Source organism: Aspergillus mulundensis (genome assembly GCF_003369625.1).
Source record: "Aspergillus mulundensis strain DSM 5745 chromosome Unknown scaffold_0, whole genome shotgun sequence".
In the NCBI taxonomy this organism is placed as follows: Eukaryota; Fungi; Ascomycota; class Eurotiomycetes; order Eurotiales; family Aspergillaceae; genus Aspergillus; species Aspergillus mulundensis.
In genome coordinates, this window is record NW_020797888.1 from 2,509,209 (window position 1) to 2,535,145 (window position 25,937).

General features: G+C 50.2%; 12 protein-coding genes across 12 annotated transcripts; 7 read left to right on the forward strand and 5 right to left on the reverse strand.

Annotated features, from left to right (window-relative positions):
- Window positions 1-1,186: 1,186 nt before the first annotated feature.
- On the reverse strand, window positions 1,187-2,570 carry rmtA (protein-arginine omega-N methyltransferase HMT1; the record flags this gene model as incomplete). Its single annotated transcript, XM_026742618.1, has 7 exons — window positions 1,187-1,193; window positions 1,244-1,715; window positions 1,769-2,100; window positions 2,158-2,267; window positions 2,331-2,350; window positions 2,415-2,428; window positions 2,482-2,570. 7 exons carry the CDS (start codon window positions 2,568-2,570, stop codon window positions 1,187-1,189), a joined length of 1,044 nt encoding a protein of 347 aa, XP_026608463.1.
- Window positions 2,571-4,920: 2,350 nt separating this feature from the next.
- Window positions 4,921-6,912, forward strand: agm1 (phosphoacetylglucosamine mutase PCM1; the record flags this gene model as incomplete). Its single annotated transcript, XM_026742619.1, has 6 exons — window positions 4,921-5,013; window positions 5,085-5,098; window positions 5,206-5,350; window positions 5,408-5,422; window positions 5,477-5,983; window positions 6,040-6,912. The coding sequence occupies 6 exons, from the start codon at window positions 4,921-4,923 to the stop codon at window positions 6,910-6,912; spliced, it is 1,647 nt and encodes a 548-aa protein (XP_026608464.1).
- A 1,072-nt stretch (window positions 6,913-7,984) lies between these two features.
- Window positions 7,985-9,374, forward strand: DSM5745_00604 (Brix domain-containing protein; the record flags this gene model as incomplete). Its single annotated transcript, XM_026742620.1, has 2 exons — window positions 7,985-8,185; window positions 8,238-9,374. 2 exons carry the CDS (start codon window positions 7,985-7,987, stop codon window positions 9,372-9,374), a joined length of 1,338 nt encoding a protein of 445 aa, XP_026608465.1.
- A 381-nt stretch (window positions 9,375-9,755) lies between these two features.
- DSM5745_00605 (riboflavin synthase) lies at window positions 9,756-10,936 on the reverse strand (the record flags this gene model as incomplete). The annotated part of the gene is made up of 4 exons (XM_026742621.1): window positions 9,756-10,303; window positions 10,398-10,520; window positions 10,578-10,638; window positions 10,781-10,936. The coding sequence occupies 4 exons, from the start codon at window positions 10,934-10,936 to the stop codon at window positions 9,756-9,758; spliced, it is 888 nt and encodes a 295-aa protein (XP_026608466.1).
- Window positions 10,937-11,008: 72 nt separating this feature from the next.
- Window positions 11,009-12,678, forward strand: DSM5745_00606 (CaiB/BaiF CoA transferase family protein; the record flags this gene model as incomplete). The annotated part of the gene is made up of 6 exons (XM_026742622.1): window positions 11,009-11,191; window positions 11,262-11,293; window positions 11,368-11,491; window positions 11,553-12,057; window positions 12,117-12,410; window positions 12,467-12,678. 6 exons carry the CDS (start codon window positions 11,009-11,011, stop codon window positions 12,676-12,678), a joined length of 1,350 nt encoding a protein of 449 aa, XP_026608467.1.
- A 412-nt stretch (window positions 12,679-13,090) lies between these two features.
- DSM5745_00607 (uncharacterized protein) lies at window positions 13,091-14,672 on the forward strand (the record flags this gene model as incomplete). Its single annotated transcript, XM_026742623.1, has 2 exons — window positions 13,091-14,516; window positions 14,584-14,672. 2 exons carry the CDS (start codon window positions 13,091-13,093, stop codon window positions 14,670-14,672), a joined length of 1,515 nt encoding a protein of 504 aa, XP_026608468.1.
- An 894-nt stretch (window positions 14,673-15,566) lies between these two features.
- On the reverse strand, window positions 15,567-17,018 carry DSM5745_00608 (putative zinc metallopeptidase; the record flags this gene model as incomplete). Its single annotated transcript, XM_026742624.1, has 1 exon — window positions 15,567-17,018. The coding sequence occupies one exon, from the start codon at window positions 17,016-17,018 to the stop codon at window positions 15,567-15,569; it is 1,452 nt and encodes a 483-aa protein (XP_026608469.1).
- Window positions 17,019-17,479: 461 nt separating this feature from the next.
- DSM5745_00609 (uncharacterized protein) lies at window positions 17,480-18,729 on the forward strand (the record flags this gene model as incomplete). Its single annotated transcript, XM_026742625.1, has 2 exons — window positions 17,480-17,986; window positions 18,109-18,729. The coding sequence occupies 2 exons, from the start codon at window positions 17,480-17,482 to the stop codon at window positions 18,727-18,729; spliced, it is 1,128 nt and encodes a 375-aa protein (XP_026608470.1).
- Window positions 18,730-18,845: 116 nt separating this feature from the next.
- Window positions 18,846-20,296, reverse strand: DSM5745_00610 (rRNA-processing protein SOF1; the record flags this gene model as incomplete). The annotated part of the gene is made up of 3 exons (XM_026742626.1): window positions 18,846-19,206; window positions 19,260-20,239; window positions 20,294-20,296. The coding sequence occupies 3 exons, from the start codon at window positions 20,294-20,296 to the stop codon at window positions 18,846-18,848; spliced, it is 1,344 nt and encodes a 447-aa protein (XP_026608471.1).
- Window positions 20,297-20,663: 367 nt separating this feature from the next.
- Window positions 20,664-22,005, forward strand: DSM5745_00611 (proteasome regulatory particle lid subunit RPN6; the record flags this gene model as incomplete). The annotated part of the gene is made up of 2 exons (XM_026742627.1): window positions 20,664-20,931; window positions 20,999-22,005. The coding sequence occupies 2 exons, from the start codon at window positions 20,664-20,666 to the stop codon at window positions 22,003-22,005; spliced, it is 1,275 nt and encodes a 424-aa protein (XP_026608472.1).
- Window positions 22,006-22,375: 370 nt separating this feature from the next.
- Window positions 22,376-24,043, forward strand: DSM5745_00612 (SWIB/MDM2 domain-containing protein; the record flags this gene model as incomplete). The annotated part of the gene is made up of 3 exons (XM_026742628.1): window positions 22,376-22,472; window positions 22,563-23,458; window positions 23,519-24,043. 3 exons carry the CDS (start codon window positions 22,376-22,378, stop codon window positions 24,041-24,043), a joined length of 1,518 nt encoding a protein of 505 aa, XP_026608473.1.
- Window positions 24,044-24,463: 420 nt separating this feature from the next.
- DSM5745_00613 (TLC domain-containing protein) lies at window positions 24,464-25,682 on the reverse strand (the record flags this gene model as incomplete). Its single annotated transcript, XM_026742629.1, has 2 exons — window positions 24,464-25,150; window positions 25,203-25,682. 2 exons carry the CDS (start codon window positions 25,680-25,682, stop codon window positions 24,464-24,466), a joined length of 1,167 nt encoding a protein of 388 aa, XP_026608474.1.
- Window positions 25,683-25,937: the final 255 nt, after the last annotated feature.

Consider the following 25,937-nt stretch of genomic DNA (forward strand, 5'->3'; position numbering starts at 1 on the left):
AACCCTGTAATAATATTAATAATAATAATATTAATAATACTTATAAATTTTAAAGCCTTAAAAATATAACCTATAATAAACCCAGCCTAAATTAATATTAACCTGCTAACTTAAATATATAAAAAATATATAATAAAATAAAATAATAGTATATAAGGGGTAGTATAGTAATATATATAAAAAAAAATTAATAAATTAAAAACATGTATATAAAGGGAGCTATTTAAGCTATAAATTAAAATAAAAAAAAAGTTTAATAAAATTAAAAAAAGCGCTTAAAAGGAGCTTAATAAAAGACTTAAAAAAATAATAAAAATAATAAAAAAGTTAATAAAGTACTTAAACAGGGGCTAATATACTAGGGCCTAAAAATTAAAGCTTTTTTAAATTAAAATTATTTTAATAATAAGTAAATTTACAAGCCTAATTTATATAAAAATATTAACTATACCACTTTTAACCTATATAAACTAAGCCCCTTAAAATAATAATTATATAAAAAAATATTTATAATTATAAAAATAAAAAAAAAATAGCTATAAAAATTATAAAAAAAATTACTAAAATTATAAGCAAGCACTATATATAAAAAACACGGTTTTTAAAAGCATGGTAGCCAGGCAAACAAAAAATTATGGGGTATAAAAGTAGTGCCTACTAATACCTGTAATACCCGGCGATAGTGGGGCCCACTAACTAATCAGAGGATAAATAAAACCGGGCTGTCGTAGTTACGATACAAATATAAAGGACTTGGCTTTTAGGTAGGTAATACTGTATAAGGAGCCTAGATTTTACTGGTACACGGCGAACTATGCTCGATGTGGTCTATAATGTTAAAAATACTGAAACTGAGAATGTGAGAGATGGCTAGACTGAGCATCGACTCGGGGTATCTACCTAGGGAATTCGAGGAGCTTCATAATCGTCTCTACTGGAAAACATCTCTCCGTTCGCGCCGAACAATGATGCCAATCCCATGCCTTCCATATACAACGCCAAGGTTTAATAATGACAACCGAAAGGATAAAGAAAAGGTGGAAAATATCAGTCAACCCAATGTCCATATAACTGAAATCAATGCTATGCTGCCGATATGTTGACCGTATTTGTGACTTGACATCCGGTATGTCGATTCCAGAATTAACAGCGCAAGTCAGGAGCGGGTAAGGAATAACCCGGGCACTTAACACCTAGAAGCAATCAGTAATCAATCACCAGAAAATAGGCACCGGCCACTTACATTCTATAGAAACAGCCGCCCTCTGCATAACGTGTCTGATCTTGCGTCTCCAGCTTGTACGTAAGGTTGATGTCGAGGTCGCGCTTGTTCTTATCATTTGGCCGGTTCGAAAGGACACCGGAGATAGACTCCTCCTCCTCCACAGTCAAAACATCACGCAGGTAGAAGACAGTCTGCTTCCAATGAGTGTACTTGGCGTGAGGACCAGTGGAAAACGTGATGGGCTTGTGGCAGGCGCCAAACTCGATGTCGAACCACGCGATCACGGCATGGACGAAGTCGCTACGCTTCACGGGAAGTGAGTACGGAACTTCGAAAGCCAAGTCCTCCTTGGTGACTGTGTATAGATCGAATGTGATGATCGGACAAGGATCAGTGGCGAGAGCCTTGAGCTCAACGGTGTCGACGAGAGGTTCCGTGAGAGCGGTCTCCTTCATGGGGCTGTAGTCAAAGCCGTACACATTGTCCCAGACTGGAACTGTCAGCGCATGTTGTCTGAGAACACCGAAACAATTGACTGCTCACATCCAATCTTGTCATCCTTGTAATCCCCATCCTCGATTCCAGCCAGGTACATAGTAGCCTTGTCAGGGAAGATCTTGCCGCCCGGAACAAGGTAGCGGTCACGAGCATACAGAACAGTGTCCAACATGCTCTCGTAGAGGAGGAAGTAGCCCATCCACTCCGAGATGATGATGTCGACGGCGGGGAATGGAAGCTGGACCTCCTCCATCTTTCCCTGGAGCAGCGTAATCTTATCAGACAGGCCGTTGACAGCGACGATCTCTCGGGCCTTCTCGATAATTGACGACATATCAACACCGATTACGTGCTTGGCGCCGGCCTTCGCAGCGAACCTTTGAACATGAATCGTCAGAGTGATGTTACGCGGGCTTTAGATACTGGGCACATACATGCTGAGAATACCTGTTCCGCAGCCGACGTCGAGAACAACCTTGTCCTTGAAGATATGGCGGTTCTGGTAGATAGAATCACGGTACGACCTGGTCCGGACATCGTCTTTCTAATATCACACATGACAAATTAGTTCACCTGCTGGTTCTAACGTCTGGATCGTACAACTTACAAGCATCTCCTCGTGGATGCCTGAGCGGGGTTCCATGTTAGCATGTTCGAAACCATAGGCGCGGGTTATAGGTAATGTATTTACCATGGTGGTCGTAGCTATTATCTGGTTAGTACTTTGTAGGGTTGAAATGAAGTTCAACTGCTCTTACCTAGTGAAGTAGCGCACTTCAGCATGGTCCATGCCCACCATGCGGTCAGCGCTGCTGCTGGTAATAGCAGAGTTCTCGATCTCGCTCATCTTGGCTAAGAGTCCTTTGATGTCGGGGAGGGGGTGTAGGAATACGAGAGGGATGACAGGAGGAGATAGAGAGACCTAAGTCGCGGTAGAATAGTATAGACAGAAGCAAAGGGAAAAAGAAATCACCGTGTCTGGAGTAGATTTTCAGGTTTCCGGGTCGACTTGTCGCTCTTTTTTTTTTGGACTTTTCCCTGATTGGGAATTTCTCCTTGGGCGGTGGCCAGAAACGCTAGTACTACAACGGACTAGCGCGGCTTATCGGTTTATCTCCATGTGACTTACCAGCCCTCTTTCATGATTAGGGTAGTACTATTTTCAATGTTGACCTGGTTACGGGAGTACCTCGGCAGCAAACGACCTTACTAGTTAACTACATGCCCGTCCTGGCTGAGAATTTCAGAGATATAACGGCTAGCGCTTAGAAGTTGTGCTGTAATTTCTACGGAAATGACAAAAGTGATCTATCCTTCTGACTTCTTGGAGTCTATTCAATATTGGAACAATGTTCATACTGTAGATCTTAACGCCAAGAGGTTACTCCGCTAGAGCTCCGTGGTTGCTCCGTTCCTTGGGCTAGCCCCGAAGCGCCGTCTCCCTCCTCCGGCCCCAGGCGTAATCTTGCGCGACTCTGAAGCTGTTTGCGTCTTCCGAATAGTACACCTGACGATGATCTTGAGACCGGCCGCCAGGAAGATCTGCTACTGCTTCCTCTTTCTTCTTCTGGCAACTTATGTTAAAGAGTCGTCTGCCTCATTAGGGGATCACCTTCCCGATTTCAAATCATGCGTCAAGGTACATTTGTCCACCAGCCGCGCTTTCGTTCAAACCGGGCTCATTGAAACCTAGATATGCCAATCTGAAAACTGTCAGAATGGAGACTCGGCTATTCGTATGCTTCGTGCTTCGCTATGACCATCGTCGTGTACTTTCAAGCTGACTATGAGCGACTAGCTTTCCTTCTCCGGCTGATGCTCTGGACGTGCCCCGCCGAATGTGACTATACCTGCCAGCATGTTGTGACTGACCGTCGAGTTGCTCGCGATCCGCCGATGCTTAGCCCTGTTGTTCAATTCCACGGGAAATGGCCATTTCGCAGAATATTGGGCATGCAAGAATTATTTTCGGTCCTCTTCTCTGGCCTTAATTTTCTCGCTCATTGGTACGGGATGTCTCGGATTCGTGAAACAACTCCTTCATGGCATCCTTTACAGAAATATTACATCGCATTCGGATATAGCGGCCTGGCAGCCTGGACTTTCAGCATGCTCTTTCACGCCCGGGATTTTCCCTTGACAGAGAAATTGGACTATTATGGTGCAGGTGCTAGTGTACTGTATGGACTGTACCTTGCTACGGTGCGCATTTTCCGCTTGGACAAAGAGCAGCCGAGATACAGGCCGACGCTGCGGCGGCTTCTGACCACAGTCTGTATCCTTCTTTACACTCTTCATGTGTGCTATCTCAGCTTCTGGTCGTGGGACTACACATACAATATGATTGCCAACATCGTGGTGGGTATGATTCAGAATACTTTGTGGATTTGCTTCAGCGTCGTCCGCTACCAAAAGACCAGTAAACCCTGGACCCTCTGGCCAGCGCTGATTGTGATTTGGATTATCTTAGCCATGAGCCTTGAACTCTTGGATTTTCCACCGTGGTATGCGCTGATCGATGCCCACAGTCTGTGGCACTTGGGGACTGTTATCCCGTGCGCATGGTGGTATCTGTGAGTTTGAACCTCCCAAACTAGCTGGCCAAGCACTAATGAAACTGGCAGATACCTCGTGAAGGACATCCAAGATGACATGGCTGGAGAGAGGTTAAAAGCTTAAAATAGCTGGAACTATAAACAAGTTTTGAAAGCTGAAACTTAGCACAGCCGCATGGCGGGAGGTGGTCAGCTCGTTCGTCCAGATGACCGATCACAAGTGGCATGGCGAAAGGTCGTGGATCTCGTATAGATATACTCCTACCGCCAGTGTATATTAAATACAAAAAATTCTCTGCCAAAATATTATTCTACAGGGACGGGGAAGTAAACACTCACATTGTGCTTTCCGAAGCTGTGATTTGTTCAAATCTACAAGCTGTTGAGCCCACGGTCCACCAAATTTTGGCTCACCGCTCGAGGCTGCCCCACTCTGATAGGGCCCAAGGACCACTGATGTTTTGCTGGCACGGCCGCCAGCAAGGAACCCAGCCTAGTAAAGTGTCTCACTTGTGCTCGCAGCATCTCACACTCTTTTCTTTTCTCCCCCCTTCCTTGCTTGATTTACGTCCTCCATATCTTTGCCTTCTTCTCACACGCTATCTTACACCTCGACCCATTCACAGCTGAATTCGCGCCATAATGGCGTCTCCAGAAATCAAGAAGGCCATCGCAGAGGCCGCATCGCAGTATGCGAAGCCTGAAGGAAAGATTTTCCAGTACGGCACTGCCGGAGTAGGTGACTGTGCAATTTCAGCCTCGTGGCGCTTGGATGATGAAGCTAATATCATATTTGCCGTCTGCAGTTCCGCATGAGGGCGTGAGTAATCTTGTTTTCGTTCTACCCCTTCCTTGAGGATCTGCCTCCCCGCATTCAACCCCGCGATCGGCTTTGTTTACACCTTCTCTAATGCACTCATGTGTCAGTGACTACCTCAACACAGTTGTTTTCGCCGTTGGGCTACTGGCAGGGTTACGTTCTAGGAAGCTTAGTGGACAATGGGTTGGTGTTATGGTCACTGCCAGTCACAACCCTGCCGAGGACAATGGTGTCAAGCTCGTGGATCCCATGGTGAGCTCTTGGCTGTCACTGCGAATTACATTGAGCCACAACTAACGTATCCTTTAGGGCGAGATGTTAGAGGTCTGATTTACGGTGTCTAGTTTTCTCTCTGGGCGATTGCTCACTATTTCACAGGCCGAGTGGGAAGCTCATGCGACAAAACTTGCCAACGCTCCTATGGAATCAATTGCTGATGTATACGAAGAGCTTATCAAGGAAATTGATGTCAGCATGGAAAACCCAGCGCGCGTTGTCTTTGCCCGGGATACTCGCGCATCCGGATCTCGTCTTGTCGGAGTTCTCAATGCTGCTCTCACCGTCACTGAAGTCGAGTTCGTTGACTTCAAATTCATGACCACCCCCCAGCTTCACTATGTTGTCCGGTGCAAGAATACGCTGGGAACACAGTATGAATACGGCGAGCCGACTGAGCAAGGATACTACGAGAAACTTGCCACGTCTTTTAAGAAAGTTATGCGGGGCGTCAAGGTCAATGGCTCACTGACCGTTGATTGCGCTAATGGTGTCGGTGGACCGAAGTTGCGAGAGCTCATCAAGTATTTGCACAGCCCTGAGCAGGGTGGCGTTGACATCAAAATTGTGAATGATGATGTGATCAACCCCGATAGTCTAAACTTCGACGTATGGCTCTGACTCGGTCACCATCATTGGGGAACACAGTGACTAACATTATACAGTGTGGTGCCGACTATGTCAAGACAAAACAGCGTGCTCCTCCCTCATCCAAAGCATCCGCTCTCGATCGATGTGCCTCTCTTGACGGAGATGCTGACAGACTCATTTACTACTTCATGGATGAGGGTAACGTCTTTCGCATGCTTGACGGTGACCGAATTGCCACGCTTGCAGCTTCATTTATTGGCGACCTTGCCCGGAGTGCAGGTATCGCTAGCAAGCTCAAGATTGGTGTCATCCAGACGGCCTATGCCAATGGTTCCAGCACAGATTACATCGAGAAAGTTCTTAAACTTCCTTCTGTTTGCACGAACACTGGTGTTAAGCACCTTCACCATGCTGCTCTTCGTTTCGATGTTGGAGTCTATTTTGAAGCGAACGGACATGGTACTGTCACTTTCTCTGAGAATGCTCTTAAGACTATCAAAACCACAGAGCCTCAATCACCAGCGCAACAGCGAGCGCTGGAATGTCTGGATGCACTCACAGACTTGATCAACCAAGCTGTTGGCGACGCTCTTAGCGACCTGCTCCTCGTTGAGACCATTCTTGCCCACAAGGGCTGGACTCCCACAGAATGGCTGGCCACCTATACGGACCTGCCCTCAAGGCTTGTTCGCGTGGAAGTTGCTGATCGTTCCATCTTCAAGGCCTACGATGCGGAGCGTAAGCTGGAGTCGCCTCCTGGTCTCCAAGCCAAGATTGAGTCTTTGCAATCCCGATACAACAAGGGCCGAAGCTTCGCTCGCGCAAGTGGCACCGAAGATGCCGTGCGTGTCTACGCCGAGGCCGCGAGCCGATCAGAGGCAGACGATCTCGCCACTCGCGTTGCAAATGCAGTCCGCGATGCTGGTGCGAAGGAAGTCATCCAGTAGTTCGAAGAATGTAATGGCCAAGCTCAGACCACCTTGGAGAGGACAGTCCAGGCTCAGGAAGCTTTGATCGGAAGTCACTTGTTGCTCCTTGAAAAATGTTTATGGGAATTACTTACGACACTACCAGTCTATCCTATCTTATAACTGAGTAGGAAATATGATGATTACAATGGGCGCTCTCTTTGTTTGCCAGATCTCATCGCATCGGTAAGCTGATTTCATTTACGAATCATTACTGAAGTCGAGACAATCTAGGAGTTGGGTATTGTTCTTAACTCAACGCTGTGTATATAAAACCAGTCATTTCAACATAATTCTTGATTACCTAGCAGAATCCTAACCTTCCTGCTGTTACATCTTACCCTCTACAGTTCCTCTTTGTTAGATTCTCCCCTCGCTTTATGTCGATTGTGATGAATTGCGCTACCACGTCAATGCCTCCGACGACGACAGCGCAGCGACTCTGATTGTTGATCCAACCGTTCCATAATCCTGCAAGGTTTGATATGGAACTCGCGAGTGAGAGCTAGGCCCAGTCAAAAGGGTGTTAAGGATGATTCTATGAGGACTTCGAAGCATAGTAGGGCAAAGGCCAGCCGTCTTTCCACTTCCAGTTTCTGTAGGACCAAGAACATCTCTATATTCCAGCGCTGAATAGCGTTCACTTGAATCATGGCGGTGACCTTGTAGCCCATGTTCTCACAGGCCTCATCACATGTTTGGTGATGATTCTTAGGATATCGCCGCCACGGCCTCTTTGCCTGTAGTTTCCAGATCACCGTTCACAGAAACGCGAGAGTAACAGGCTCAACGTCAGAGCCACTGTTAGGCCCCAGCTGATTTTGCGTGACCTTGCGCTTTTCAAAGCCAACCCGTCGACAGAATGATACAGTTAGGAAGACGTCTCCGCAGCTGGAGCCAATAGATATACGTATGGGATGCCGCGGAAACATTGATCCGGCGGTATTTTTGGAGCCCGGACTTTATCTTTTTTTTCCGCCCAGAAAAAAGATCAGTTGAACCACGAATGAGGATACATTGATTGTTCTCTATTTCAACAGACCATTTAACTATGGCCAGGCATACAAAGAGTCGTACTCAGCCTAAGCCGCCAAGCGGCCCTGCGAATGGCAAAGGCAGCGCGGCGTCTGTGAGCAAAACTCCGAAGTCTATGGTTATCCGTATCGGAGGTTCTCGAGTCGGCAGCAGTGTCAGCCAACTTGTAAAAGATGTTCGTCTCATGATGGAACCGGATACAGCAGTGCGACTGAAGGTAAGCCTTGCGCTTCCAGTCTATTATTTGGATTGTATACTCACTAGGCCAGGAACGCAAATCGAACAGACTTAGGGACTACACGGTCATGGCCGGCCCTCTCGGTGTCACCCATCTCCTTCTTTTCTCAAAGTCGTCCACCGGAAACACGAATATGCGCTTGGCGCTTACACCGCGCGGCCCTACCCTCAACTTCAAAGTGGAAAGCTACTCTCTGTGTCGTGACGTCGAGAAGGCTCAAAAACGCCCACGAGGCGGAGGTCAGGATCACAAGACACCACCTTTGCTTGTGATGAACAACTTCAACAGTGCCGATGCCGACGAGAACTCGAAGGTGCCTAAGCGCCTTGAAAGCCTCACGACCACCATATTCCAGTCACTCTTCCCGCCGATCAACCCTCAAGCCACACCTCTCCAATCTATCCGCCGTGTAATGCTACTGAATCGAGAGCCGGCTTCTGAGTCTGATGACGAGGGCTCTTACGTGCTCAACTTGAGGCATTATGCGATTACCACCAGAAAGACAGGCATTTCCAAGCGAATTCGACGGCTAGATCCGAAAGAAGTGCGAAATAGAGAAAAGCACAAGTCTGCTGTACCCAATCTGGGAAAGCTAGAAGATGCCGCAGACTATCTGTTAGATCCTTCGGCCGCGGGCTATACGTCAGCCAGTGAAACAGAGCTAGACACGGATGCAGAGGTCGAGGTTGCCGGAACCACTACAAGGAAGGTTCTGACGAAACGGGAGATGCAGCGCATGAAGTCGGGAGAGAAAGTCGGCAATAAGACAGCCACGACGGAAGTCGAAAAACGGGCTGTCAAGTTGGTTGAATTGGGCCCGAGGTTGAGACTCAGACTGATCAAGGTCGAGGATGGATTGTGCGAAGGACGGGTTATGTGGCATGACTACATCCACAAGTCTCAGCACGAGGTCGATGCATTGGATAAGAACTGGGATAAGAAGATGAAGGAGAAAGAAGCCCGGAAGAAGCTGCAGAAGGAAAATGTCGAACGGAAGAAGCAGGAGAAAGCTAAAGCTCGTGCTGAGGGCAACGAAGTTGAGGACGACGAAGATGACCTGGACGATGAGGATCTCGACATGGATGATGAGTGGGTTAGCGATGACGAGGTAGATGAGGACCAGGGAGAGGTGGAAGAAGAAGATGGTGATGAGTCTATGGATGAGTGAAATACCCTGCATTAAGGTCATATATGAACATGTCATCACATGATTCATTTGCCCGCAATCACCGATCTGCAGCGCACCTCCTTCTGCCCGCACCGGCACAGCTGCCTTCCCGCACCCAATGCGGCTGTTTTTGCGCATATGGAGGGTGTTTTCACGATGAGATCCGCTGGTAACTCATCCAAGTCGACATCATATTCCCGAATCAGCGTCAAGCCCCTGTGAGAGTCGCATGTTACGGGTCGTTCAGCTAAGCTGGATGCATATCATGAACCGTATACCATCCATTAGGATACCAAAATATACCCACCATCCTAGACTCAATTGTATGTAGCGTGAACCGATTACACACGGTACTTAAGTTGTAGCATTTTCTTCTCCAAGTCATTGTTTCAGCTTCTCCTCCACTATCCGCTCAACCATCTTCTCCAAGATACTCATATTTCCACCTGCCGTGCCAGCAAAATACGCCTGCACGCCCTTCTCAACGTATTTGGCCATAACATCAATCTCCACATTCACAAAATCTCCAACCTTCTTCGCGGCCGTCACAATCTTTTCCTGCGTATAGGCAATAAGCATAATCTCAAACCACCCGTCCTCGCCATCCTTCACCTGAGTAATCGTCAAACTCGCCCCATCAAGTGTAATAAACCCCTTCTCCACGATGTACCGCAGGACCGCAGGATCGCGCGGCTGCAGACGAAGGACGAGCGAGTTCTCATCGGGCGTCGTGGCAATGATTTTCGCGATTGTGTCGACGTGGCCCTGCACAATGTGTCCGCCCATTCGGGTCTCGCCTTTCACGGCGCGCTCGAGGTTCACTTGGGATGTTTCTGTGAGGGAGCCAAGGTTCGTCCGCCGGAGGGTTTCGGGGGCCACGCCAACTTTGAACCAGGACTTTTCGAAGGCTGTCACGGTGAGGCAGGCTCCTGTGGTTGCGTCAGTGCTAGGTTCGTAGTGTGGAAATACAGCCTATATCAAGTGCGGAGTTGTGATCCATAAGGAATTCTGGGATTGACGTACCATTGACACTGATGCTGTCGCCCAATTGCACATCGGTCAAGATATCCTCGCAATCGGTGATGGTCAAAGATGTACCCTCACCCCCGCTTGCTGAGGTGTCGAAAGGTTCAAGGGACGAGACCGCTAATTCCTGCGGTTAGTTCTTACACAGAAGCAGCCAAGGCAATGCGTTCTACTCACTCCCAATGGCCTCAACTAGTCCGGTAAACATGGCGGGAGTAGGAGGAAGGTCCGGCTGGAGCTATCCGCAGCGGAAGAGGGGTGGAAGTGGAAAAGGCAGTGTTGATGATGCAGCACGGCCGATGGAGCTCTAGTTGCCAGCATTTGTCAGCGCTTACACAGGCCGTTTTCCAGATCATTGTGAAGCAAGCTTCCATACTCACGACAATAATAGTGTTCCGCGTAGGTAAAAGAGGTCTTGGAAGACGCGTGATGCAATGATCGGAGATCGGAGACGAAATGCTTAGCGGAACATGCGGGTCGACCTCGGCTTTGGGGTCGTCGGCGATGGGGCCGGCCGATTCGGGGAGCTTCTGCATACTTGTTGCTTTCTCCTTCTTTGGTCGATTGAGTGGCCTCTTTCGGATGTACACTCGTCCCAGACACTCATAATGCATGCGACGTTCAGGTCACAAATCGCGCTAGTTGCCCAGCGCCCCAGCCTTCAGCAATCAATCAAGAGCAGCACCTTCAGGCGATCGAGACAATGGCGTTCCTACTCTACTCCGCTGCCTGATGGAACACTGCCTCTCCAGGGTATTCGGGTGCTTGATATGACAAGAGTCCTTGCCGGGGTGAGTTTGGCTCATGAATTCCTCCGCCCAGAGCCAATTGCGTGCGGGGTACATGCTGACTCGAGCATAGCCGTACTGTACACAGATCCTCGGAGACTTAGGGTATGTGGCTGTTTGGGACATTCCAGCCATGATAGTGCGCGAGGACATCATCCTAACTTACAACTGCGTCTCAGGGCGGACGTGGTCAAGGTGGAACATCCTGTGCGGGGAGACGATACTCGGGCGTGGGGACCCCCATACGCCAAATACAAGGACGGTCCGCAGAAAGGCCCCGGGGAAAGCGCATATTACTTAGCTGTATGTCATGATCCGATGAGAATGCGTCTTGATATGTCAGACGCAATTAACTCGTGCTCAGGTCAACCGCAACAAAAAGTCGCTCGGCCTCTCGTTTGCTCACAAGTCCGGTGTCGATATCCTCCACAAACTAGTCAAGGAGTGCGATGTCCTAGTCGAGAACTACCTCCCTGGAAGCCTCAAGAAATATAACATGGATTACGAGACCCTACGCCAAATCAATCCTAGCCTAATCTATGCCAGTATTACGGGATACGGCCAGACTGGACCCTACAGCAACCGCGCTGGGTACGATGTGATGGTGGAAGCTGAGATGGGGCTGATGCACATCACTGGGAGTAGAGGGGGAGATCCGGTCAAGGTTGGTGTGGCCGTCACGGATTTGACAACAGGATTATACACGTCCAATGCGATCATGGCCGCCTTGCTTGCCCGGGCAAGAACTGGGAAAGGACAACACATCGATAGCGCGTTGAGCGACTGCCAAGTTGCAACACTTGCCAATATCGCAAGCTCTGCTCTTATTAGTGGACAGAAAGATTCTGGACGATGGGGTACTGAGCATCGTAAGTGCCAAAATCCATTATCATTATCCTCTCGGATCAGGAGTACTGACGATCTCAAGCATCCATTGTTCCGTATCGAAGCTACCAAACACTTGACGGGGATATCCTATTTGGGGGCGGCAATGACAGGCTATTCGGTGTCTTGTGCGATCGACTAGGACACCCCGAGTGGAAAGAGGACCCTCGATTTCTGACCAACAGTGACCGTGTAAAGCACCGGGCTGAAATTGATGGCTTGATTGAGGACTGTGTCAAGCAGAAGACAACACAGCAGTGGCTGGAAATCATGGAAGGCAGTGGGATGCCCTACGCGGCTGTCAATGATATCCAGGGGACCTTGAATCATGCGCACGGTGAGTTTTCCAAAACAAGACGGTCAGTCCGTTTCTCTAACAAGTTCACTGTCTAGTCCGAGCTCGCGGAATGATCACCGAAGTGGATCATCCAACGTGTGGTCCTGTCAAGTTGGTAAACACTCCGATCAAGTATTCCCATGCAACTCCTGGCGTGCGGACGCCCCCTCCAACCCTCGGGCAACACACCGACGAGATTCTCGGAGAACTTCTCCAATATGGCAAAAAAGAGATATCTCAATTGAAGCAGGATGGCATTGTATCATAGACGAAGTATACTGGGACAATAGACGAAGCATGCACACTTCATACTGAATGTTCATGGGAGTGGGACAGATGGTTGGGCCCATCCGTTTCGTTTTTGGCCGTGGAATTTGGGGAGCAATGACGATCAATAGCATAGCGAGTTTTCCGACACGTATTGTAGAGCCATCAGATCCAAATAGCGAGAATGGTGTCTCACTGCAAGGACTCTAGAAGAAGCTCAATGGGTATCAGCTTGCCGTTCTGGCATGATTGACACATCACGTGACCCTGCGTGTATAAATCCTTGGGTCCGTCGAACTCGATAAAGTCCTCCTTTAGGCCCATAGACAACAAGCACGATCCATTCTCTATAAAGCCTACTCGCTGACCCTTGGAATCAACCTCCGGATATCTCTACCAATTTGCTCGGGGGCATGTCCCAGCAAAATGGGGTTTTTCCATCCCTCGCTTCTATAGAAGCCGCGCCACCAACCCACGGATCTGAGACCAGGAGCACTACTGGCTCTCTGTCATATTCGCATCCGTCAACCTCATACAACTCGCCTACCAGGCCGCATGGATCCACTTCCAACCGGTCTGGTACAATATCTACTAGGGTTCATATCCCAAAGCTTTCGGCAGCTACGACGGAGCTCCTTGCGCGGATCGCGGGTAATATCAAAGGAACGCAGCAAAAAGTGCGGAGAGATGACCAAACACCAATCAGCTTGAACCCTTCGCCTTTGAGCTTAAATCAAAATACTCAAAACAGCAAATTCAGGCGTGCAGGCAGGATGAGGTTTTCTTCCATTATCATCGAGCTTCCAGAGCCACCCTTCGTATACCCATCCAGGGTAGAGGCGCCTGCTGTTGCCCCAAGTCCTGCTCCTGAGTCTCAGCCGCCCTCCAACGGCATCAATGGAGCATTATCTGAACCTGATGGCTTGGTTAATATCGCTTCTAAGCCATCAGTACCCTCTCCAACCTCAACAGCCGCACCAGCTGTCCCACAAGTGCCAGAACAGACACAGCTACCGTCAAACCAATTACGATCTTCCAACGACCTCAATGGATCTCTTATAAAGGCTGATAACTCGACAAATGCTGTTCTCAGACCATCGGTGCCGCATTCAGCATCATTACCAGGGCAAGTGAGATCGGAAGAGCCAGCTCATACGCAACCACCGTCAGAAAATCAATCACTATCGTCTAGCGTCATCGACGGGGCTCTAGCAAAGCACAGCTCGGCCCATAATGATCCTAGTCCAGCGGTGTTATATCCAACACAAACACCATTACCAGTTGGGCCATCGACCCATACACTATTACCATCGCATCGCACATCATCTGACAACGTTCATGATTCTTCAGCGAAAACCGATGACTTAGTTAATATCGCTCCGGGGCCGCTTGTGGCAGATCTAAGTCCAGCGCCAGCGCCTGTCCCAAAAGTATTAGTCGGTATACAACCGTCGTCAGGGCACCAGCCGCCTCGACCATCAGCACCATCAGCACCATTGGCACGAGTTCCCACGATATTGAAGGTCCCTAGTTCATATTTACTCAGACTCTCGACAACGGCGCCTAGCAAAGCCACATTTACAGCTAGTCAACGGCGAGGCTCTGGGATCAGAAAAAGTGGATCGAACAAGCGCAAACGTGGCCATGACAGTGACGGTGAAGATATCATCCGAGCCGTCGACTCTAGCTCAGACGAGTCAGATATCGCACCGACGGCAACGCAAACAACATCTGGTAGGCAAGTGAAAAGACCTTCGTTATATGTGCCTTCACCTCTCACCCCAGCTCTTCCCAGAGAAAGCAGTAGCCTTGTTGGGACTTCCGACAGAGCCAAAGGGCGTAAGCAAGCCTCTAGAAAGGTTAAAAGCACAAATATCAGATGCGTATATTGCGAACGCGGCCATAGTCCATCCAGCAACACTATCGTGTACTGCGATGGGTGCAATCGCCCATGGCATCAGCACTGTCATGACCCGCCCATCGAGAATGAGGTAATTGCTCTTAAAGAGAAGGAATGGTTCTGCCGGGAATGCAAACCCGTGGATATTACTATGCGTCATCCGACGGTTGTCAGGAGCAATCCAAGTCTAACCTCTAAGCCCCCTGTTCACCCTCCGTTAACAATACCCAAAACTGAGGTGGGAGGGGAGCGCTTTCCTACAGATGACCGACGAAGGTTCCTGTCGACTCTCTCGCATGCCGCACTCGTCGAGCTTCTTCTCGCCGTATCGAATGATAACCCGACGGTACCCATGTTTCCTGGGAACATGGGGTTGCTGCCGTCATCAAACTTCGCGGCCTCACAAGCTATTGTAAACGGAACCATAGCTACCTCTACATCATCACCTACTAACGGTGCCGATCCCACACCGAGGGCTGTCGCAGTTTCTAATGGACAGCCAACGCCAGATGTCGCTTCTGAGCGCACTGACAGGAGAAATTACCGCGAGTCTTCCGAAGAGGACTCCGACTATGGGTTCCAGGACCATCGTCTATATCCACGAGCTGGGAACGGGGTACGTCTTTCGACCAATGAGGAAGATCTCGATATTCTACGGGAAGACCCGACTTGTAGTACGTTTAGCTATGCATTGCACGCACCAGCAACCGGTGTCATTGGAAACGTTTCTGCTTAGCATTTCTTGAGGCTATCCCTATGCTTTTTGTCTTTCTAGTGCGAATTTTTCACCGGTCAGGTGCATTGCATTGGTATGTTGTCCGGTGTTAGGTTTACTGGAGCGCTGGCGTAGGATTGCATGTCACTCCTCGACTCCTCGAGGACCGGAGTTAGGACTTTCATATTTCATTTAGACTCCAATTTTCAGGGATACTTATTATCTTAACATAACTACTATCTAGCCATGACTACCTCCAACTAGTTGAGAAATCCTACTTTATGTACCGAAACGTAGTCTCGTAACCCTTCGTCAGCGCAGGCATCTTCGCACGACCCCTCGACACAACCGCTCTACTCGTCCTCGCAGGGGGGTCCCAAACAACCTCCGCTACACTCTTCCGAGCCCGTGCTTCACCGGCGCCCATAAGCCCAGTATCGTCCACGTCGTACAAAAGCAGAAGATCGGCACAGTCTCCGCATTTCAGACGCACCCCAGGTTTGGAATCAGGGAAAGGATCAAAATTAGACGACGCAAGTCCAATAGCAGCTCGGGCACGTGTAGATATGCATTCGTACAACAACTCCGCGTCACTCACCGTCCCGGCTTGATATACACCCACGCCTAGACAAGCGAGACTTAGCGGGTCCGCGGAACCCCAAGGTGTAAATGCGTTTCCGACGTTATTCACGCCGATCACAGCATCAAGGCTGTGATTTTTGATCATTGAGGGGATTGGCAGAGTACCCCTTGGATTGGACTTCCCAGGATCGTTGGGTGCGGCAGCCATGTATAGATCACTAGTTGGAAGACCGACGAAATTGACCGGGAGATCGTTGTCGAGGATCTCGTGCGCAAGACGACCCCAGTCTTCTTTTATGAAGAGTGAGAGCCGCGTGCAATGACCAAGCATGATGCGTTTATTCGTCGTCCGGGACGTCCAACCTCTCGCGCGTAGGGTACGCAGGACATGCCAGACGAGCGGTGCAGGCTCTTCCTCTGGGTGCGCGAGGTTATAGTCAAGATGAAAGTCGAGATGCCGATCGTGTTGCAGGGCCAGATCGACCGCCCACTCGATATTCCGTTTCGAGGCTTCAGTGCTTGTTTCAACGTACGGCGTCGTACCCAGAACTGCTAGTTCGTCTGATCCATGGTCCCGAATAGCGTCTTCAATTTGCCGCCTATTCTCATCCCCATGCTCCGTCGAGAAGATAGGATCCTGCGCAAAGCAGACAAGCTGGATATTGCACGCCTCATGCCACCTCTGCTTAAGGGTGATCCCGGCATCGAGGCAGGTATGTTGGACTGTATGGTCGACTTCGACGAAGGCGCGCATGGCGGTCACGCCAGAGGCAACGGAGTCGGCGAGCAGCCATTCGCCGCGTTTCAGGAGGTCGGGCTTTGTGAACGACCCTTTTGCTGCGGTTGTGGTGGTCAGGGCTTCTTGAAATGAACCGGTTGAGGGGAGGAGATGGCTACAAGAGGGGCTGTTGTGAATGTAGGCTTTGTCGAGATGGACGTGAGGGTGTACGAGGGCGGGAAGGGCGAGAGGTGAAGGAGAAGACACGGTGCTGAAGGAGGAATTGCTTGGGTCTATAGACGATATTATTCCTTGTAGAGAGCCTGGATGGTATTCAATGGTGATGTCCCAGGTGGATTCTGGGTCTGTTGTGGCGAGCTTGACACCATGGATCGTCTTCACCGGAGCTGTGAGTTGATGAGCCATTGTCTCATGAAAAAGCAGGTCGAGTATATGGATATATTATTAGTGCTAGTAGATGTTTGGCTGTACTATGGACTGGAGATGCTTGCCTTATCATACTTGTTGGGGTATGAGGGGTGGATACGGAGACTACTCCGAGATATATTTTAGTAGAAGATGTGATAGTTTCGACCAAGTTCCAACCTGCATTTGAGAAGATTCACGCTTCCAACTTGATATCGAAATATCTAACATGGGCATCCCAGAATAGCGCTGTACAAAACATATGATTGTTGACGCCCGGCTATTCTACGCTAAGTGCTCCGTACAGCCAACCCGAAGCTCGAGTCGTCTTTATCCGAGACAAGGTGATTTCCTTCTCTTTGTCATGGCTTGACAGTTCTCTGAATTCATCCCTACCTCTCTACGCAATTAAGTTCGTCGAAGCATTGCCAATCTCACAACTGGAGCGCGCAAGCAGCAGGATGGCACCCCAACGGATCCTCACCACCCCCTCACCCTCTCTCAATCCAACCCCCCCAAAACAGTGGCACGAGCACCTTACTTTTGACCTCTTTATGACCGTCCTAAACCGCTCAATTCTCCACCCCTTTATAGCGTGGATAATTGTCCTCTGCCTCCGCGCGCAAGCCACCCCGTACACGCACCCCGCGTTTCTAGCTGCAGCCGGCTACGCCATATTTCTAACAGCCCTCAATATCGCGTTCATAATAAGCGACCAAATCGCGTATGGAGCACCGAGACATGTCGATCTAAGCGAGGAGGTCATCGTGATTACGGGCGGGGCGAGCGGGGTGGGGAGATTGATTGCACAAATTTACGGGCTGCGCGGGGCGAGCGTTGCGGTGCTGGATATCGCGGAGGAGAAGGATGTTAAAGGGTGGGAGGACGTTGGAGGGGTCGAGTACTATCGATGTGATATTGGGGTAAGGGGTGAGATTGAGGCGGTGGCTCGGAAGATCCAAGAAGATGTATGTGCATTCCCTTGCATGACTTGGCTTGAAAACGCCTACAGCTCCTGCTCGACTGGATGGTGATGCAGACTGAGTTCATCATACTGAGCTTTTCTATCTTGCTAACTATCAATATGAAGTTGGGTACGCCAACAGTGCTCGTCAATTGTGCAGCGACCCGGATCAACGGCCAGCCGCTCCTGTCACTCTCTGCTGAAGCATTCCAGAAGACCATACAAACCAACCTCGTAGCGGTCTTCCACACCTGTCAAGTGTTCCTCCCACATATGCTATCCAGCGAAAACGGAGGCACCATCGTGAACGTAAGTTCGGTCCTTGGACAGCTGTGCGCCGCCGGTCTTGCAGACTACTCAACAAGCAAGGCAGGCCTCAGCGCCCTGCATCGGACGTTGGAGGCGGAACTTCGGGTATCAGGAAACGGGGATAAAGTAAAGATGGTCTTGGTCGAGACCGGCCAAATATCAACGCCATTGTTCAAGTTCATCAAAACGCCAAACTCCTTTTTTGCGCCCATGCTTGAGCCTATCCGTGTTGCTCAAGAAATCGTCTCCTTGATTGACAAGGGCGAAAGCGGTCGTATCAGGTTGCCGACATATGCCATGCTTATCAACTTGTATGCGGCGCTACCAGGAGGTCTTCAGCTGATCGCCCGACGTTTGGCCGGCATCGATTCCGCCGTACCACAAGTGTCATTTTATACTCGGCAGCCAGGGGAGAAACTCAAACCGCAAGCCGAGTAAGACTAAGCATTTTTTGGAAAGCATGATTTCACGGTGTACGTTCCAAGGAGGGAGCAGAGTCCCCGCTTTAGTCATGCCGTGACCGGCGATACGCAGGCAGCGGGATGCAACGACGCTTATTTCTCCTGCGTTAGAATCATCTTTTCACGCTCGCTTTGTCTTGCGCGTAGAGTACTCTTCTTGGCATGCTTGCGAATATTCTCCTCACGCCTCTTGATAGCTGCAAGCTCCTCAGCCTTGATCTCACGAGCCTTCTTGATAGTTCGCGGCACGTGGCGTTGACGTTTGATGCGCTTGATCTCTGGCATATGTGCGTATCTCTGGACCAAAGCCTGGTCGTATTCCATCTTCGTCCTCTGGCGCGCGCTCTTGATTCCGCTGCGGTCGGACGCATTAGCACGCCATAGTCGAATGTTTCCGTCGTCTGAACCGGATAGGACGTATTTGTTATCGGGAGTAAATTTGGCCGAAAAGACACTGTGATCAAATTAGTTCATGGCTCAGAAGTGTGCGAATCGCAATTAACGCACCGTTGCATTCTCTGTGTGTGGTAAATATCACGAGAGTGACCAGTCGCCCGGTTCCACAACCGAATTGTCCGGTCATACGACGCGGTGACAAGTTCCTCGCCTGTCGGGCTGAAGTCAACATCCATAACCGCAGCAACGTGGTCTTTGAGAACGTTCAAGGCACGGTTCATCTTCCTCATGTCGAACATGTAAACGTTGTGGTCTTCATTTGCAACGGCAAAGTTGAATGCCTCCATTGGATTCCAGGAAACGGCGTTGGAGGCCAGTCTCAGAACGAGCTTAGACAGCGGTGACGATGTGCGCAAGTCATATAGGATAATAGAGCGGTCAATGCCAGTCGACGCAAGGACGGAGGTTTCGGTCTGGTTGAAAGCGACAGACGTGATAGTATCAACATTGGTGGGCCAGTGAAGTGTCTGAGAGGGAGTAGAGGAGGGGCGCGAGAGATCGTAGATCGAAATCTGAGAAGATGACGCAGCGAAAAACGGTCGGTCGCGGTGATGCGTAAGGCTGGTAAAAGCGCCCTGGCCGAGGTAGGTTGCGAGCGGGGGAGAATCGGACGAGGAATTATATGGGTCGAAGAGCTTGATGGTCTTGTCGGCGGCACAAGAGAGCAATTTCCGGTCCGGCGTCCAGCACACTCCCTTAACGATGTTCTCATGCGCTGTGTTGTTCCAGACTTCGCCCTGCGTTACAAGGTCCCAGACCTTGACTACACCATCACCACTGCCGCTAGCAAATCGTTCTAAAGAGCCAGGATCCTTCGCCATAGTGTAGACACCATCAACATGGCCTTCTCCCATCTGGCCCAAAAAAGGCGCTGCAAAGAGGCGCTCCAGCTTCACGGCATTGAGGGCTCTTGTATATTCACGCGCACGTTCGAATGGATGCTGAGCCGGGTCTAGATTTCGAGGTTGTCGAACCACAGCAGTCCCCGGCGCCTGCTGTGAGGCCGTGGATCGTGAGAGAGCTTTGATTTTCTAACAGGCCTGAGCGACTGTTTCAAACTAAAGCAAAATGGGAATATAACTCACCATTATTTTCTATCCTGCGATTATTATCGGCAAGAGAGAAGGAAAGCTCAATAAGTAAAGCAATGAAGAACTTGAGGCCAGCGATATTTTCATTCCATACATTTTTTCTGCGGAGGAAACGGAGACCGCCAGGCGGAGGGCGGTGAGCTGTGATCTCAGGCAGCAAGGCAGAAATGACTTAGTAAGGTCACCTAAGATGAAGCTCCGACGGCCAAGTGATGATATCCGCCTATCCATCATCATCCTCATCCTCCATTCCATCCTTGACTCTCACGTTACGAGCTTATCCTGCGCCGCTCTGCGACCTCTGATAACTACCTTTACTCCGAATTGTTACTTCCAGTTTCCGTCCTTTATATTAGGTTAAGTCATGGCTCCCTCCTCTCAGGCCGCTCAGCGGATAGAGGAAGCTCGGACACTCGCAAAGAAGGATGCTCCGAAAGCTGTGTCTATCTACAAAGAGGTTCTCTCCCAAGGTCCAGGGTCTACTGAAAGCTTGTCGCGTGATTACGAAAATGCGTTGGTCGGGCTGGGAGAGCTCTACCGGGACGAGAAAAAGCCGCAGGAGATTGCAGAGCTGATCAAAACAAGTCGGGATTCTTTCTCATCATTCGCCAAAGCTAAGACAGCGAAGCTCGGTATGTCCTATTAGTGCGGCAGCTCATGCGAAGAAGGTGACAAGTTAGCTAATGGGCAGCGATGTAGTTCGCCAGTTGCTCGACTTGTTCAGTGAGATTCCAAACACCCTCGACATTCAGATTGCCGTCATTCGATCTTGCATTGAATGGGCTGTCGCCGAACGACGATCTTTCTTACGGCAGAACCTTGAGACTCGGTTGGTGGCGATATACATGCAGAAGCAGAGCTACTACGACGCTCTCACCTTGATCAACTCTCTTCTCCGAGAATTGAAACGGCTCGATGACAAGCTTATGCTAGTTGAGGTGCAGTTACTGGAGTCGCGGGTATACCATGCGCTTGGAAATCAGGCCAAGGCGCGTGCTGCATTGACTGCTGCTCGGACTTCGGCCGCTTCTGTCTACACACCCCCAAATCTGCAGGCTGGTCTGGATATGCAAAGCGGTATGCTACATGCCGAGGATAAGGACTTCAACACCTCATACTCCTACTTCATTGAAGCTCTGGAAGGCTACAGCTCCCTGGATGAGGGAGAGAAGGCGACAGCGGCTCTGCAATACATGCTGCTATGTAAGATTATGCTGAATCTGGTGGACGACGTCACAACCCTTCTGGGTTCCAAACAAGCCCAGAAATACGCCAGCCCACGACTGGAGGCGATGAAAGCGGTGGCACGCGCTCATGCCAACCGCTCGCTTGAGGAATACGAGAAGGCGCTCTCGGATTACCGATTTGAACTAGGCAGCGATGCATTCATTCGCAACCACCTCCGCCGGCTCTACGATGCCATGCTGGAACAGAACCTTATCAAGGTCATCGAACCGTTCAGTCGTGTCGAACTGGACCATATCGCGAAGATGGTTGGATTGGATACACAGCAGGTGGAGAGGAAGCTTTCACAAATGATCCTGGACAAAGTGATCATCGGTGTGTTAGACCAGGGCGCCGGATGCTTGATTGTCTATGATGAGACGGAACGTGATCAGGGATACGATGCGGCGCTGGATACCATTGCGAAACTAAGTAATGTTGTGGAGTCGCTGTACACTAACCAGGCATCGCAGCTGGAGTAAGAACTACTATCTAGTTGCTCTGAGCAATCTTTTGTTTCTATACTTCAGAAATGACATAACTTAGAGACATAGTCCGGCACAGCTGATGTCTAGCATCTCTAATTATTTACCAGCAGCGAAGCTCGTATCTGTAGTCACGTCGTAACATCTGGGGAGATTGTTCTCATTGCCCGGTGTTCTGGACGGAAGGCCGAAACGGGTAAAGCGCGATCGCGACGCAGCGAAGTTTGGAAGCCCACCGCGATGATTGAAGACTCTCATTCATCGGCCTCCACATCATCGCTTTCGCGCTTTCGGCTTGGCTTCTCGAAATTACCGTGCTGTCAATACTGAGACTCGCTTTCTTGGTTGTTTTCGCCGATTGCCCACCATGAACGCTCCGCCAATGCCACCGGGTTACGGACGTGCCTATCCCCAGGGCGTCCAACGGTCTCCTGCCACGCCTCGTCGCGGCCCCCAAGCTCCAGGTTAGCTTAATATCATTTGCGGCTGCACTGACCTCTTTCGCGTATTTAATTCTTATATAACATTATCTGATTTCTGTGCTTGAATTCTAGGCCCAATGCCCGTCCCAATGTCTCAGCACGCCGTACCGCCCCAGTACATGGCGCCTCAGCGTAACCTTCAGCACCAGAATGACGCTGCCCTCCGCCGCAGCCGTAAGCCCACGGACAAGAACATCCCAGATGGCGTTGAAGAAGTTGTTATCGGTGAAGGTGTGCAGCAGTACAAGAGCTTGCGCGAGCTCGAGAAGCGCCTCGACGCGGCTATTGTGCGGAAAAGGCTGGACATCCAGGACTCGATCAGTAAAACAGTCAAGAAGTACCGGACAATGCGCATCTGGGTTTCGAACACGGTGGAGAACCAACCCTGGCAGACTGGTCAGAACGGCTCGGTTCCCGGGACCACCCCTGGCTCAGGACGATACAAGGTGCGGATAGAGGGTCGCCTGTTGGATGATGGCAGCGATGCTGCAGACGCAGACAGTGATGACGAGGGCGATGCTCAGGACACCGGAGATGCGATGGAGGAAGATGGCTCAGACGGGAAGAAATCAGCGTCTGATAAGCGGTCGAAACAGCGCTTTTCGCAGTTCTTCAAATCGATCACCGTGGACTTCGACAAGTCCCCGTCAACAAGTCCTGATGAGATGCAGACTATAAACTGGGCGAAACCGCAAGTACCACCGAATGCAGCCCTTCCACCCAACGCAGATTTCGACAGCGTGCAGTTTTCCCGGGCGTCGCAGGAGAACCTGAACGTCACTATCAGCCTTGTGAGAGACGAGACACCCGAGCGCTACAAGTTGAGCAGGGAGCTGGCGGAGGTGCTTGACGTCGAGGAGGAGAGCCGAAGCGGCATTGTGCTAGGCATCTGGGACTACATCCGCGCCATGGGGCTTCAAGAAGATGAAGAGAAGCGACTAGTACGCTGCGACGATCGCCTTCGAGCGGTAAGCGTGCCTTCTTCCTGGGGTTTCTCCAACTCCTTTAAAAATACTAACTGTATACAGATCTTCGGCCGAGACCAGATGTTCTTCCCTCAAATCCCAGAAAGCATCGGCCCTCACACCAGCCCCCTCGACCCAATAAAACTCCCATACACCATCCGCGTCGATGAAGAATTCCACAACGACCCCACTCCCACCGTCTACGACATCCAAGTCGCCGTCGAAGACCCTCTCCGCTCAAAGATGCTAGCCCTAAACCAGAACCCTCAGTATACAGCCGGGATGCGCCAGATCACCCAGCTGGACGACCAGGTTGCCCTCATTATCCAGGCTCTCACACACTCGCGCGCAAAACACTCCTTCTTCACAGCGCTCAGCAAAGACCCGGCTACGTTTGTCCGTCGCTGGCTCAACTCTCAGCGCAGAGACCTCGAGACGATCCTCGGGGAGGCGACCCGCGGTGGCGGCGAGGATGCCAGTGGGCCGGAGTTCCGACGTGGTGGTTCCGACAGCGTATGGGATACGGTTGTTGCTCACGAGGCCGTGCGGTATATGCTTGCCAAGCCTGAGGCTGGTATGAGTCGGTGAACTTAGGGCGCTCGTCGTCTGTAAATCTAATCTTTCTTTTTTGGCCCTGAAGTGGGTATGCGAGATGGCTGGGAGATTATGTAGGCGCTTATGTGGTGTTTCGTCGGTAATCATTAATGGCAATTTTTACTTTCCCTTACTATCAAGCGGTTTCAACAGTTGCAAATTTATGCTGTTAAGCATAAATGATGGGTCTGAACAATAATTGATATTAATACTACTGTTGGTATGTATAAATATACCATCCAAGGGCTATAAACAAAACCCGATAAAAATATACAGGGAAGTTATTCTGAATCGCAAATCCGCACACGAGCAACCGGCGCCAACGCCCCTTCTAGCCTCTAACACTATCAGTGTCTTTTCTTCAAGCCACTCTAGTATATTCCCACTTAGGTTCCATCTTAGGTTGTGATTAGTTTAAGCCTTTCGGTTCCGTAGATCCGAAACACCCGCGTCAACACCCGATGCCACTAACTGTTCGTTAGAGCCTAAGAACAGACTCCCCTCTTCCCTCTCTAGTTTAGACGCAGCATCTAGAACGGCCTTTTGGGCAAGTTCTTCCGTGCTGATTTCCTTGTTGTGCTCCGTGGACTCCTTCTCATTGGCTGGAGCTTTCTGAGGGCGAAAGCGCTTCATAACAGTCTCAATCATCTTTGAGAACCAGTAGTAATTAAGTCCGTTCAGGATCACGTTGGACGTGACGTAGGTGACGACCAGCCAGGTAGGGACGCCGCCAGCGGTGTACTTGGAGTACTTGGTAATCTCGGCGTTGGCCCTAACGCAGGCTTCGTTGATACACAAGGAGCCGTCATCGCGAGCCTGAAATATTTGGGCCGTGATATCGACAGGGTTTAGCGGTGACGAGGGACCGGCAGACCAGGTTTGTCTGAGAGCGTTGAACATGTCCATGTAGACGAGCGCGGATTGCCAGGTTCCCCAAATGAGACGACAGCAGAAGAACACGACGAGAAGCGCCATGCCGTTGTACCATTGCAGGTTGGACCCGGTCATGTTGACCTTGTCCAGAAACCAGTGGATATTGAGGAAGGGGCTGGAGAGCTCGTAGAGGATAAAGACTGGAGCGTAGAAGTTCACAAAAGGTCTCTGCAAGCATACTCAGTGATTATCCCGGAATCATGATGGTGAAGCTACTTACAAATCCAAAACTGAACACCCATAGTGCAGACACGGCATGGAAGAGCATGCCGATACCAAACATATTGACGTAGATTGTGCTGACGATCAGGTCATAGATAAAGTATCCAACTGCAAGAGAGCTGATCAAGGCACACGACCCAGTATACCCAAGGACTCGCTCTCCAGTTGTCATGGACTTTCTTTCCTCATCCACGAAAAGCACCCAAAGGGCGACGGCATTGATGAAGGTGCTCTGTACGAGGGATACAACATGGACATCCCAGTTGAGCTTGGTGCGCTTGTTGAGGTTGGGATAGTGGCGAGGGAATAGTTTTGGAGATAGCCATGGCGAGAGGATATAATGAATAGATAGGTAACCGAGAAAAGCAGCGATGACTTCATGAGAGTGATCAACCAAGGCAGGGAGGTTGAAACGTAGAGCCCAGGGCTCGACAATCTCCCGCAACCAGTCTGGGGGAGGCGAAATTGGGTCCAGCATGCTGGCGTGACCACCGACTTGGTGGTTAGGATATGCGGCTTAGAGATAGGAGGGATGGAACGGTGACTGGAAGATGGTGCCGGGGAGGAGGCCGATATAAGGCTGACTCGTGAACTATGACGAGGCGCTAGAAGGGCCGGACTGAGCGGGGTTCGGAAGCTGCGTGCGTCTAGAGGCCGGCCATCTTTGTAGGAAACGGTGATGCCTGCGAAGGGGAGAGGGATGTTAGCTCAGGGCTCGACAGGGCTGAAGAGA